Source organism: Siniperca chuatsi, linkage group LG13, assembly GCF_020085105.1.
Source record: "Siniperca chuatsi isolate FFG_IHB_CAS linkage group LG13, ASM2008510v1, whole genome shotgun sequence".
Taxonomy (NCBI): Eukaryota; Metazoa; Chordata; class Actinopteri; order Centrarchiformes; family Sinipercidae; genus Siniperca; species Siniperca chuatsi.
Window position 1 is genome coordinate 11,204,201 of NC_058054.1, and position 13,498 is coordinate 11,217,698.

General features: G+C 39.0%; 1 protein-coding gene across 1 annotated transcript in view; it reads right to left on the reverse strand.

Annotated features, from left to right (window-relative positions):
* The window catches only part of b4galt2 (UDP-Gal:betaGlcNAc beta 1,4- galactosyltransferase, polypeptide 2), a 174,696-nt gene that overhangs the window by 148,099 nt on the left and 13,099 nt on the right, over positions 1-13,498 (reverse strand). Inside the window, exon 2 of the mRNA XM_044218874.1 lies at positions 2,536-3,637. Within this exon, the coding sequence (XP_044074809.1) occupies positions 2,536-2,947 (412 nt within the window). The 5' untranslated portion in view covers positions 2,948-3,637. The remainder of the gene's footprint in view (positions 1-2,535; positions 3,638-13,498) is intronic.

The following is a 13,498-nucleotide window of genomic DNA, read 5'->3' on the forward strand; positions in this document are numbered from 1 at the left end:
AGTTTGTCCTTCCTGAGGTTAATTATCTCTAAGTATTCATGACAGAGCTGGAGAGAGAGAGATGATATGTGTGTGTTTGTGTGTGCGCGTGTGTGTGATAGTTTGTGTCCACTATGTAATTACAGATTTAGTAAACCCGAGGCTTAGTGTGACTCAGTCAACCCCTGATTTGTAGGGTGGATGGATCCTGATAATAATGAGATGTGTCTATTTGTGTGTTTGTGTGCTTACCAGTGTGCAGAGGAACAGTACATTCATATTACATATTGTTCCACCTTTTTTCCCCAAGATATGTATGACGAGTGTGTGTGTGTGTGTGTCACTGCCATAGTATTTGTGTGTGTGTGTGTGTGTGTGTGTATAACGCCACTGCTAGTTCATTAGAAAGCTTTTTGCTGATGAAGGAAATTCATATCAAGCTAAAAAAATTTAAAAAACAAGTCCAGATAATCCCATGGTGCATTTATAGTGATAATGTATGGATTTTTTTTCTGAATACACAAAGGATGACTATGTGTAGTTAATTTTTTAAAAACAAATTGCAGAACACTGTTTCTTTTTCTTTTTTACTTTTCTTTCTTTACATAACTTCTTAAAGTGATGTATGTTTTTCAAGCACTGCGTGTGCTCATGAGGACAATGCAGATTGTTACAAATTGTAAAACACGGAATAAATAACTTTGAAAGAAAAACTGCCAACCACTGTCACTACAACTTCAAAATGTAATGTGCAAAGCTGAAACATCTACAGTTTGTACACAAGATGCCTGCAAACTTCCTCTAATTTGCTCTAAGGATTTGTAATTTAGTTATTTCAACTTCTGTGTTCTTTTAAGAAATAAACGCACAAAAGAAATATTCTTAAGTTCTGAAGTGTACCTGTGCTGCTGTGTGTGTTTCTCTAGACGTGTGCTTACATGTCTGACTGCATGAATCTCTGCTAATAGCTCCGCTGTGAGTCTATAAGGTTGAAATACCACAGTGTAAATCGTTGACATTAAATCCATTTTATGTTGCAGGCTGACCCGGAAAAACAAAATTATGGCTACACTTGCTCTCCTGCTAATTGGAATAAGACTGGAGATACATTTATTTACTGAAAATAAAATAGTACCCTCCAGCTTCGAGCTCTGATGAAGGTCTCATCTCCCCAATTAATTACATGAATCAGTGATGTGCAAATCCTCCGTTATCAGAGGTACAGTATGTACAGGCCGTAACAACAAATACAACATGCAGACTGGATAAACAAATTGAGCAAATAGGACATCAGAAAAGGTGATTAAGCAAGATAAAAGTGATTAAAAATAGAAAAGTCACATTTCAAGCCCACTCATGCAGATCAAAAACTTATATATGACTTTATAAGCTATAATAGGAAAGAATTTACAGCACAGAATAAAAGCAGGATAACTGTGGTGTTTGTTTAAAATGATACAATGGTTTTCAGTCAAAGCAGGGCTGGGCAATGTGACCAAAAAAATGTTTTCTTAATTTTTTCAAGCTTGCACAATTCACAATTTTAATTGATTTTGAAAAAATCTGAACTTTTTGCACACCTGTGGATCAACAGGTGCGTAAAAGAAGACCCCGTGCCGACAATGCAGAACAAAATACTCCTGCACACTGTTCTCTTCACTTGCAGTCAGAGAAATTTAATAATGTTTCAATAATGTTTAATAACAATGATATTTAATAACAACATAGATTTTAAATATCTCTGACTGCAAGTGAAAAGGACAGTGTGCGGGAGTATTCTGCTCTGCATTGATTTTTTTTGCAAAATACAGAAAAACTTTAATGGCTTCATGAGCAAGACTGCTGAGCAAGAATATTAAAGACCTGCACCACCTGCAAGGCTGTCAGAAGCATTTAACAGGTTATCCATACAGCTGTGGAGTGTCAGTGCTGCATGCTTCAAGCAGAGCACGGATATCCACTTTAACAATCAGTTTCAGCACAGATAAAGCAGAGAAGTCTGCTTCATATCTGCTCCAGCCATTTGTCCAACCCGATATCTGCAGACTGGTGGCTAGTTAGCTATAGCTTGCTGGCTATATGGCAGGTTCAGACTGGATAACGTAAAATCGGCACACTGACCCGTCAACTCCTCCCGTAACCAGAGAGGAGGCCTCGTCAACAAACACAACCTGAGAGCACCCGAGAGTCTTTTTTCAGTCTGTCACTACCGTGGATGCAAGACTTATCTCGAAACTACAGGATAATCAGAGCCAGCTAGCTACGCCTGAAATCGAGAGACACCTGGAGCACATATAGTGTAACTATTCACATCACAGTTTGCGGGACTGTTGTGACTTAAGACAGCTAATGTAGCCAGCTATCATCAATGTTACTCTTTGACTGAAAAGAAACATTTTGTGTTGTAATAACTTGATTTTCACAATGTAGACATTTTGCACATTGCACAAAATCAAAAATTTGAATGAATTGAGTTAATTTGTTGTATGAGTCATTTTATCAGCACTTGGAAATGGTGGTGAAAGTGGAGGAGTATCCTATGACATTATTACTCACCGAGGCCAGGCGGGTTCTCAGGGCATGGCGGCAGCGGTTTGGGGGAAGGTGTCTGACTGGTCTCGGGCTGCACACTTGGCATCAGCTGTTCGCCTGTGGCCAGGTAGCTGGCTAACGTTGCGTTGGGCCTGGAAAGGTTGTAATAGTAATAATGATGTCCGTTCCCTGCTGCTCCACTGACATTATTCCTGGATCCGTTGCGGCCATTGTTGAAGCGGCTGAAGAGGTCGAAGCGCTGTGAGTAGACGTCGAAGTACAGGATCATCATGATGAGGAAGTGGAGCAGGCAGAGCAGCAGGACGCCTTTACAGATGCGCTCCAAAGTCCGGCCCAACATCAGCCGGGTCATGGCCGAGGAAGATGACCGTCCTGCGACGGCCAGCCACGACAACGATAGCGCGGCTACAGGCATGCGCTCATCTGGACGGCCATGTGGGCAAAATCAGCTGCTATCAGATCTCTGATAAGGAGATGTGGTTAGCTGACACCCAACTATCTGATTTCTGCAGGGGTCATGGGGTCATTAATGAGGATAGGCAGGCTACACAGTCAGCTACACCTAAAGTCTGAGTTGCCAGTTTGTGCCAGATTCCCTGCATGACAAAAGTACTAAAAAGTTTTAATCAGCCTCAATCCCTGGGTGAGATGAACCTTGATCCAGGAATTTATGCTTATTCACTAATGTACTTAAATGTAGATATAGCAAATAAGTACTAATGGTAAATTCAGTGTAATCTAAGACATGAGGCCCCAATTTCAGATTAAACTTTGCTGATATTTGGCATGTGATCATATGTTGAGTTAGTCACTATCCCAGAGTCAAGATGCTGCTGCAGCAATGTGGTATCCCAATGTTAAAAGCCAGTCCAATTAGTCCAACGACTAACGCTTAAAACTTAATAAGTGATCCCGGTGATGGCGCACAACTGGAAGCTGCCGACAAACATTCATCAGTGTAGAGTAGAGGGTCAGCAGACATTTCAGTCAAGATGTCCTCTTCTTATGGCCTCAGGTCACTCAGACTCGCAGAGTTTGTTGGTTGGTGATCTCCAAAATACTGTCCCCTCTGCTGGTAGTCTTAAACCAGGAAAGTCTCAGGCACCTGAAGGAAAATAAAAAGATAAAGGCGATTTAATTACACTAATTTATAAAATGTAAAAAAGGATGGCTGTGTGCTGTTAAACAGTGTTAATGTTTAGACTGTTTATTTAAACCAATGCAGGAGAAGTGCCATTAATCATAGCTGTGCATTTTCGTTCAATATAGTGACTTATTACATTATTTGCTGTATGAAATTAAACCAAATATCATTGATAATCCGCTGGCAGTTTAAGAGTATTCAGTGACCTTGTTCATATTCGATTTGCCTGGTTGAATAGCGGTGAAATAAGTTCACTCTCAGTAAAAAAACGAAGTACACATGAGAATTTGACAGAAACACCATCAACAACAAAAGCATCTACAGATGCAGACAAACAAAAAGCCTTCACTGGGGCTGTTCAGCCGAACTGACATGCCAAGTCAATTTTCCAGTCAAGTGGTTTAAAAAGCATTTATGATGGAATGAGATGGCAAGTGGGAATACACAATGTGGTGGACATACGAGCAAAGGGGAGAAGGAGGGGGCACTTAGAGTTTTCCTACAGGCAATGCTTATTGTAGGTTTATGGCTTTTCCAATCAATAAGAGGAAAGAAGAAGAGGTTGAAGTAGATAATAAAAACCCTGACCAACACCAGACTTTCTGATGAAAAACCAACAGTCAAAGAGAAAGAAAGAGAGGGAGTGATAATCAACAAACATGTTCACCAAACAAAAAATGGTAAGATATTCGCTTGTTTTATTGACTTCAAGAAAGCTTTCGACTCTATTTGGCATGAAGGGCTCTATTACAGACTTCTACATTGTGGTATAGGGGGCAAAATGTATGATCTGGTTACATCAATGTATTTGGAAAAAAGATGCGCTGTAAATATTGGAGACAAACAAACTGAATCGTTCACCCAGAGAAGAGGTGTTTGTCAGGGCTGCGATTTCAGCCTGACTTTATTTAATGTGTATATAAATGAACTTGCTGTACAATTGGATCAGTGTGCTGCTCCGGGCCTCTCGCTCCTAGATAGAGAGGTGAAGTCTCTGTTTTACGCTGATGACCTTGTTCTCCTTTCTCCTACTGAACAAGGACTACAGCAACAGCTGGACAGAGTAGATAGTAGATTTTTCAAAACGCCCCAGATGCCAGGAGAACAAATACCAGTTTACCATTAATAATCATATCATTGAACACAGTATGAGTTATACCCACCTTGGTATAACCATAACAGCATCAGGGAGTTTCAACATGGCAGTGAATGCACTAAAAGAGCTCTAAATGCAATAAAAAAACATTTTATCATTTTCAAATTCCAATTAAAATTTGGTTTCAAATATTTGATAGTGTCATCAAGCCCATTGTGCTGTATGGTAGTGAAGTATGGGGTCCACTCAGTTATCAAAGCTATACCCACTGGGACAAACGTCCAACAGAATCTTTATATGCAGAATTCTGCAGATACATTTTACACATACACAGAAAAACACCAACAAATGCATGTAGAGCAGAATTAGGCAGATACCCACTGATAATTAACATTCAAAAGAGAGCGCTCAAATGTTTTAATCACCTTGAATCCAGCCCCCTAAACCCAAGAGCTGAGCCCAGAAAAGAGTCCCCTATGTCAGTTGATGCTGAGACTAACTTCCCCCCCTCAGACACACTCTGACCAGTCTCACAACAACACGGCTTTCCAAACACCAATCAGTAGCAGTATTATCAGAGTAAACCAAATTATAAAGCAATGTAAAGAAACCTATTTGGCACATTGGAAAGAAGAAACTAAAAGTAGATCAGACTGTGATCTGGCCCTAAAAAGAGATGATGAATTGACAGAATGACAGAATATCTCTCTACTGTCACAGATAGAAAGCAGAGACAGATCCTAACCAAGTACAGGCTCAGTGACCACAAACTGGCAATCGAAAAAGAAAGACACAAAAAATCACGGCAACCAAAAGAAAACAGAATATGTGGTCACTGTTTGACAGGTGAGGTTGAGACAGAGATGCACTTCCTCCCACAATGTACAACATCCAATGAAATAAGGAACGTTTACTTTAACAAGTTCAACTCTGTAATCTGAGATTTCAAAGAGCTAAATCAGCTCTCAAAATTAAAAATACTCCTAGGAGAAGGAGACAGGGCAGATCTTGCTGCCCAATATGTAACATACAACCTGAGGGACAGTGAATGACGACCCCCACACACACACACACACACACACACACACACACTCATAAAAAAATATGTTGCAATGTTTATGTAGTGTGTATGACTTGTGTATGACAATGTGTATGACTTGTATTTGTATTTTTAACTGAAAGTCAATATTTTTTAATATTGCTATATTATCTTACTTATCTGTATATATTCAAATAGCACATTTTTTCTGTGTATGTTTTTATTTCACACATGCTTTGCAAATGTTAACATCTGTTTCCCATGCCAGTAAAGCACAATTTAATTGAATTGAGTGATAAATGTTGAAATACTGATGCTGTTTTTTGGAGAAGGATGATATCTAATGCATGTGACAGCTCAGATTTTCTCCAGTGGTACTTAACATCACAGATATCCCCTGGGAACATCCCTCAAACTTGGCAAACGTTAGATATTAAATACAAAATATTTAGCATTTCTGGAAATTGGCTGTTCCATCAGTCAGACTCTCAAACTGGATGGGAGGAAAAGACATAAGCTTATTCTGTCTTTAACTTCAGATGGCTTACTTTCATGCCTTTTAGTGTTTCATTCTATTTCTGGTCATTTTTGTTCACACATATCTGATACTTTGATCTGGCCTGAATATTTTGTAAATGTTTAGCTTGGTATAAAACCTCAATTCTTTTTGATTTAATTCTCTCAACTGCCAAATGCTGGCATTACATGTCTGATTAATAGCTCCCTTTATTTAATCTTTGATCAGGTAGCTTCTGATTTCTATGTAAAATTTAACTTTGAGAACACAAACAGCAAGGTGCAGACCAGTGCGAGCTTCAATCCCAGTCCATCAAAATGTTTTCGGCTATCTTGCTTTCAAGATGGGTGGGTGGTGTCTAAGGTTGTTTTCAGTTTCCAGGAATTTTTCTAGAACTTGAAACATAGTTAAAGGACAGATCTGTTACAGTCAAAGGTGAGAGGTTGTCTTAATATTAGTTGTGGTTATCTGTAACTATTAAGAGATGTAAGAGATTTAAGAATTTGTTGCTTTGTAAACATTTTAAAAAGTGATGTTGTTTTTGCATACTTGCCTATATGCCTTTGGTGACCTATAGGTCACATGACCAATGATCAATGAACTGCATATAAGGAAACCAGAAAGAACTTCAGAAATCACACTGACGAAGGCAAGATAGCCAAAAACAGTTGGTGAATAAGGTTTTGTGTTCTGGAGAAGAGTTGTGCAACGTGTTTTAATTTTGGTGGAATTAAATCTAAATTTTGCCAAGTTTAGACATTGTACCAAGCACAACTCTTAACAATTAAACTGTCCAATAACATCAAAACCCAATAAGGCAAAAGGCAGCAAAATCTATGCTTGAATGGTTAGGTGAGTTTCTATGTTACTTCTTGAGGCAGGTAGAGGCAAAATGCAGCAAACTGAAACATATGTTGGGTGACTGAGCTGATGGCTGCTGCCTGTCCAGAAAGTTGGCTGCCTGGTGCTGTGTCTGTCTTTTGTCTGTGGGCAGCAAAGTCGAGATTGCCAGGACTGAGACTCAAGGGGTGTGTGTGTGTTTCTGTTTGTGTGTTTGTGAATGATGTGTGCAACTTGCTGGTTAATGAGATGGATTTCTGCTGACCGAAAGACCCAGACACCGCACGCCAGTCGCACCATAATGCTTGTGCTGGTCAGGATTTATTTCCCAGCCGTGCTGCTCTTCAGTGACTAAACAGGCTGGCATGTAATGTATCAGGGGTGAATTTTTCAAACATGTCGTGAGGCAGTCAAGCAGATAATCAGTAAGACAGACAGAAGAGTCTTGCCCTCTTTTCTGCTTCAACTACAGAGCTCGGGGGCAAGCGGGTTGCCCTCGGTGTCCAGGTGTTAAACCATGTGATAGTGTAGCATGGCACTGCTAAAAATCAGCAGTAGATAAACAGAGGAAATAAATCCACAGACGAGATCAAGAACAGAAAAGAATAGCACAGGACTTTTCAAAGATCAATGTAGCTATAATACACGTCAGTGCTTTTTCTCTCATGTGGGGTATGAAGACGAAGCCCACGAGAGTTAAATCCATCTGCACCTCGGCCTCTTTATTTGCTGACATTTCGCTCAACTGACTTTTCTCAAGACAACAAGTACTATCTTGGGATTTTTTTTTTTTTTGTCTTGAAAAAGGTCAGCAGACCGAAACCAAAGACAATAAAACAGTGCAGAGGAAATCTCTGTCTTTCACTTGCGCTCTTGCTCCTGTCTCCATTTATTTTCTTTTTCTGCCTGGGACATCTCACAGGAATTGTATACAAGGCGGTGCAGAGTGTTCACTTTCAACTTAATATGTAAATGTCACCTAGGGAGAAACCACAAAGTCAGGAATGAGTCTATGAAGTCTTTGAAGCTTGTAAGTCATGGAGAGATGGAGAGAAAGACCAATGAGAGAGAAAAGAAAACTCAGAGATGGCCACAGTGACAGAGAGAAATAGACCTTTTATGTAACCAGTTTATTCAAGGATCCCTGTAACTCCCTTTTTAACAGCAATAAATGTCATAACAGTCCCCAATCATATCATGTCTGCCAAGGAACCCAGAGAGAAATGCTGGAAATATGTGAGGTGAAATACAACTGCCCATTTCCATCTCCATTAAGTTTCAAGGTTGTTTTTAAATGAGCAGAACAAAGACTGGACAGTCCAGAATGTCCTGTGGAAAAGATGACCATGATCACCACCATCATTAAGCAGCAGTAAGTTACAGACAACCAAAGAAGGAAAGGGTAACAGAAAATCAATGAGATATTATTAACAAAAACAATGCTAGTGGTAAAACAATGTGGCTAAAGTGTAACGTTACAACTTAAACCAATCAAGGACACAATGCTGTAAGTCATGCCTCCTAGTTTCATCAAAATTAAACCAGTTGTATGTCCCAATGTGGCCAGTAATTTGTAAGGATTTCAGTGTTTCCCCTACCACAGAGAGTAGTGGGCTCACTAATCTGTATGTAAAGCTGTAAGAAAGCGCAGCCTCCATCACAGAGGTTAACAACCGTGCTAAGTCACTGTTCAATGGTTTGTGTATTAATTATAATGCTGCAAGGGAGAAATTGTGAAAGAGGATGTAGTCAAAGTGAGCTAGTGGGATCAAGAAGTGTGGCTGGCACCTCACCAAGGTAAGCAACACCTTACCAAGGTAAGCAACACCTTTTAGAATGCCATTTAGTACCAATTAAAAAAAACTATTACAAATAAACTAATTTTAATTAAAATTTAAAGTAAAAAAAAAAACATTAAAAAGGAGTAGTTTGACATTTTGGGAAACCAATGATTTGCTTTCTTGGTGAGAGTTAGACAAGAAGATTAACACCACTTTCCCGTCTGTATGTTAAATATGAAGCAGACGGTTAGCCTAGCTTAGCATAAAGACTGGAAACAGATAGCCTGGCTCTGTCCAAAGGTTAAAAAAAATCCACCTACCAGTGCCTCTAAACCTCCCTAGTTAACATATTATATTTTGTTTGTTTATTCCATGCAATAGCTGAAGCGTAAAAATGACAGTTCTCCTTTTTCGGGGGCGTAGTTCCCAAAATGTCAAGCTATTCCTATTTGAGGAATTAAGTAATAGAGTAATAATGAGAAGTGTCAGCTTTTAATGGTCATCCTGTACACCTGCATGAATATGATTGGACGTAACTATTCAGCTGGTAGCCAAAAGGTGATGATTGTAGCCAGGGTTGGAAATGGGTGATTTTGTGTAGTTGGGGGTAAATTTACTCAACCTACCAGCCATGGTGACGGGTAAATAAAAGTAGCATAAAAGAGCAATTTGTGACATTCTACAATGCAGACTGAATTGCGAGTCTGCTTGTTTCACTCTGACTTTTCTCCAAGTGAGGAAACAGAATATTTTCAGTTTGCATAATCTGGGTGAAATTCATATACATTTTTTTTTTTTGTGCTTGAAGATCCAATCATCACTTAAGCGTATGTCATGCAAGAGAGCCAATAAAAACAAATGGAATGATCAAAGTTGTCATATTGATATTTAAGGTGTGTTGATTGATTCACAACGTCAACTCATGCATTGAGTAACATGCAAGAAAACATTCCAACATAAAAGTTGCCGGTAGCTGCCGGTAGCCTTTGAGCGGCAGTCTGTAGCTAGCTAACGTTAACTAATAAAGATGAAAAGGCAGCAAAACATCCCTTCATTCATCATTCACTCCTCTGACGGTTTCTTTGTGATGCATTTGCAAAGAAACATTACAAGGCCAGCCTGTTAAACTTGGCCAGCTTGTGCTGCATTCACAATGCCTGCAGGAAATGAAAGCTTGCTTAGCTACGTTTTCATAGCCTAGCCTATTAGATGAGCTGCATGCACTGCAACTTTTCCTCACAATGGATGTTTCAAATGCAGCTTCATTTGCTTGGCACAAGTAAATATTGTAAGTAATATTGCTTAATGTCACACTAATTACAACATACTACATCCATGGTACTGTCTACTACGACTGCCGCGTAATATTCTCAACATGATGAAACTATTCATAAAGTCGAGAGAGAGAGAGAGAGAGAGAGAGAGAGAGATGATTTGCTGCTTTTATCTGTTTGGTATCATTGCAATTTGAATATCTTTGTGGTTTTGGACTAAATAAGCAATTTGAATACATGACTTTGGGCTCTGGTAACTTGTGATGGCATTTGTTGAACTTTTAACTTTCACTCTCACTTCACTCACACAATTCTATTCATCTGGCCTTTCTGAGGATGATGTTGACTATGTTGAATGTGATAACCCAAATTCCAATTATCTACAAACTCTACAGAACATCTTGGATGATGTTTTGGCAAGTTTTCACATAAGAGCTGGATACAAAATAAAAGAGTAGAGCGTTTCAAGCAACACTTCAACCAGAATTTAAGATGTTGACTCGCCAAAACTAAAGCTGTTAATAGAATATTAAAACATATGGGATCGACTGACGTCAGAAAGAGAGGAAAGAGAGTGACAGAGTAAAACATAAAACTTAACAGACTGTCATTCCTATTTCATTTTGCATTTTCTTGTTTTCATTTGTTGCTATGATCATCTTAGATCTCAACAAACTACAAGCCAATTTAAATATGGATTGGTGCCCTTCTGAAACATTTTTAAATACTGTACAAACGTACATATAAATTTAGTTTTCCACTGTTGTGCAAAATTTATCACAATATATAAAGACCATAACAGTCAGAGGGTAAATGCCTTGTCAGATGCATCTGTAAGTGCAAGGAAATCCCTGTTTCACCAGGGTATTGACACTTTCTTGTGCAATTTTGGATTCATATTTTGAAATGTGCTGTCAGTGGAAACTCTTAACACCTTTTCAGGTTTGTTGCCATCATCTGTACCAGGAGGCACAGGGATTGTACATTTCCAAAATCATTCTCTTTGCACTGCACTGTATTTGTCACCAGAAAATAAATAGTATGTTACGCCAGTCAGTGGAGGGATATATTGGAGCTATTGGAACACAACAGAGGGCATAAGGACAGCAGACAACATGTTTCTCACAAACTACTGATTCTATCACTACCTGCATTCATGCAACTTGCCAATCGGTATGTTGAAATGTTATTTTTATGGTTAAGAAAATTAAGTATGGATAATTATGGTGATGAAAATTTATATTTGAGACCTCAAATCCACTATCATGGATCAGCCAGCCTCCCCTATCTACGGAAAACTGAGCAGAGTAGCTTTAACTGTACGGTCTGATTCTAGCTCTTTTTGCGGCCCGGGTTCGGTCATGTGTTGAGGGATTATTTCTTTTAGCTCCGTTTATAGTGACAAAGCTTTCCATCACTTGCTCTCACAATCGCTATTTGCGACTGCAGACGACCTGGAAAACTCAAGCATACGTGTCAGTGTGTCGCATTAATATGACAACCAGCAAACATGCGCTGGCATGTTACAAGTCTTACCTTATTATTTAACAAGGGGTTTTAAATACAGTGATTCTGATGTTTATTGCTTATTTCTTACTTTTTAAAATGCCTGAAAACATAATATAAAAATGTTAAATCTAAATGATGAAATGTTTATTAAAAATGCACAATTAAAAACACCAAAGTATAAGTTATTGATATGCAAATTAGCCTTTTTCATAGTTCTCATTAGTGATATCTCTTAATTTACGAATAAAAATGCTGTGAGTCTGAGTGTTAAACTTTTTTTTGTTTTAGCCAAGTTCATCCTTTAGGTGCAGCTCTGAAATTTACATTTTAATAACACTGCAGGACTTAGTTGTGGTACCGTGGTTTCTGGCTTTGCTAGAGAGTTGTTCATGTATACAATTACAGATATGACACTCACAGACCAAAATAATACCATGCAGTATATGAATTCCTGCCCTGAGTGGAATTTAATGTCATTTTATCACTGAAACGCTACAGAGGATACACAAGAACACGGATGTAAGATTAACTAGAAGGATATAACACATGTACATGATTCAGTGACAGTGGGTTTATGTTCAAACCAATCTGTCACAAAGTGCAGGCAGTCAAATCAAGGCATTAAGTTGCCGTATGCAGGTTAAGCTGAATCACTTCTGCGTGCACATGAACATTTGCAGGCTTTAGGAGGAACTCTATAAGATACTGTACTTGTTCAATAACGTCTGGTGTTGTCACATAAATGTAATGGATGCCTCCCTTTCAGACTTAACACACACAGGCATCAAAAAGTACATTCAGATGAAGTGCCAGCTAAAGCTTGCAGAATGTCTACAACATCTGTATCCTAAAATTTTAATTGGTTGCCAGACGGGTGGCCAGACTGGTAATTTGTGAGGGTACATAATTCATCAAGTGTAGGCCAAGCATATGCTGGTAGGAGAGTTCAGTCTCTGACTGGACTGGGGGCTTTTAATTTGAAGGGACAACTCAAAACAAAAAAATACAAACGGCCACATCAATGTCTTCATCCTAAAAACAACTGCTCCGCCCTGTTTGCAGAGCTTTGGGTTACAAATCACAATGCCCACATTTATAGTGATAAATAGAAATAATCCCTGTCTGTTCCAGTGGGTCACATGGTTTTATTTGAAGTTTTATAGCATTAAGTGCAGAGCTGCTCTGGAGACTTTTAATCCTCCACTGTTAACCACTCGTCAGCTGCACTGGAACACTTGTGGATTGAGTTCAGCTTCAGCTACAGTATATACAGGGCCAAAGAGTCAAAAGCAAGCCTGGAAAATGTTATCCAGAAACAGTTAATGGTAACAAGTTCCCAAGTTCAGTCCAGTCAATTTACGGCAGAGCTCAGATTCAGTAAAAGTCAGTGTGTGAGGTCGAGGAATCTTTAAGTGCAAATGAAAATATTTCTAAACTCTTCCCGCCTCATACTGTATAGTAGTTTGTCTGTTACTCTCCACAGATTGCTTTCACTGTGCAGTGCCACTTCACCTCTCATTCAAACCAAGCAACTTGACTTGTCAAATATTCAAAAATGCAGCCATGTTTCACATTCTCCAATAACACAGGAACACAAAAGGAATCACCAGAACGCATTTTCAAACCTCAATTATTCCAACCAGAAATGTGAGATGTGCATCTTTGTGCAGTCTACATTTTGTTTGTATCATGGGTGTTGTTAATGTGCGTATGCATCTCAGGAAAAGCACCCGCTGTTAATTCTGAGACTAAAATAAATCTTGCAA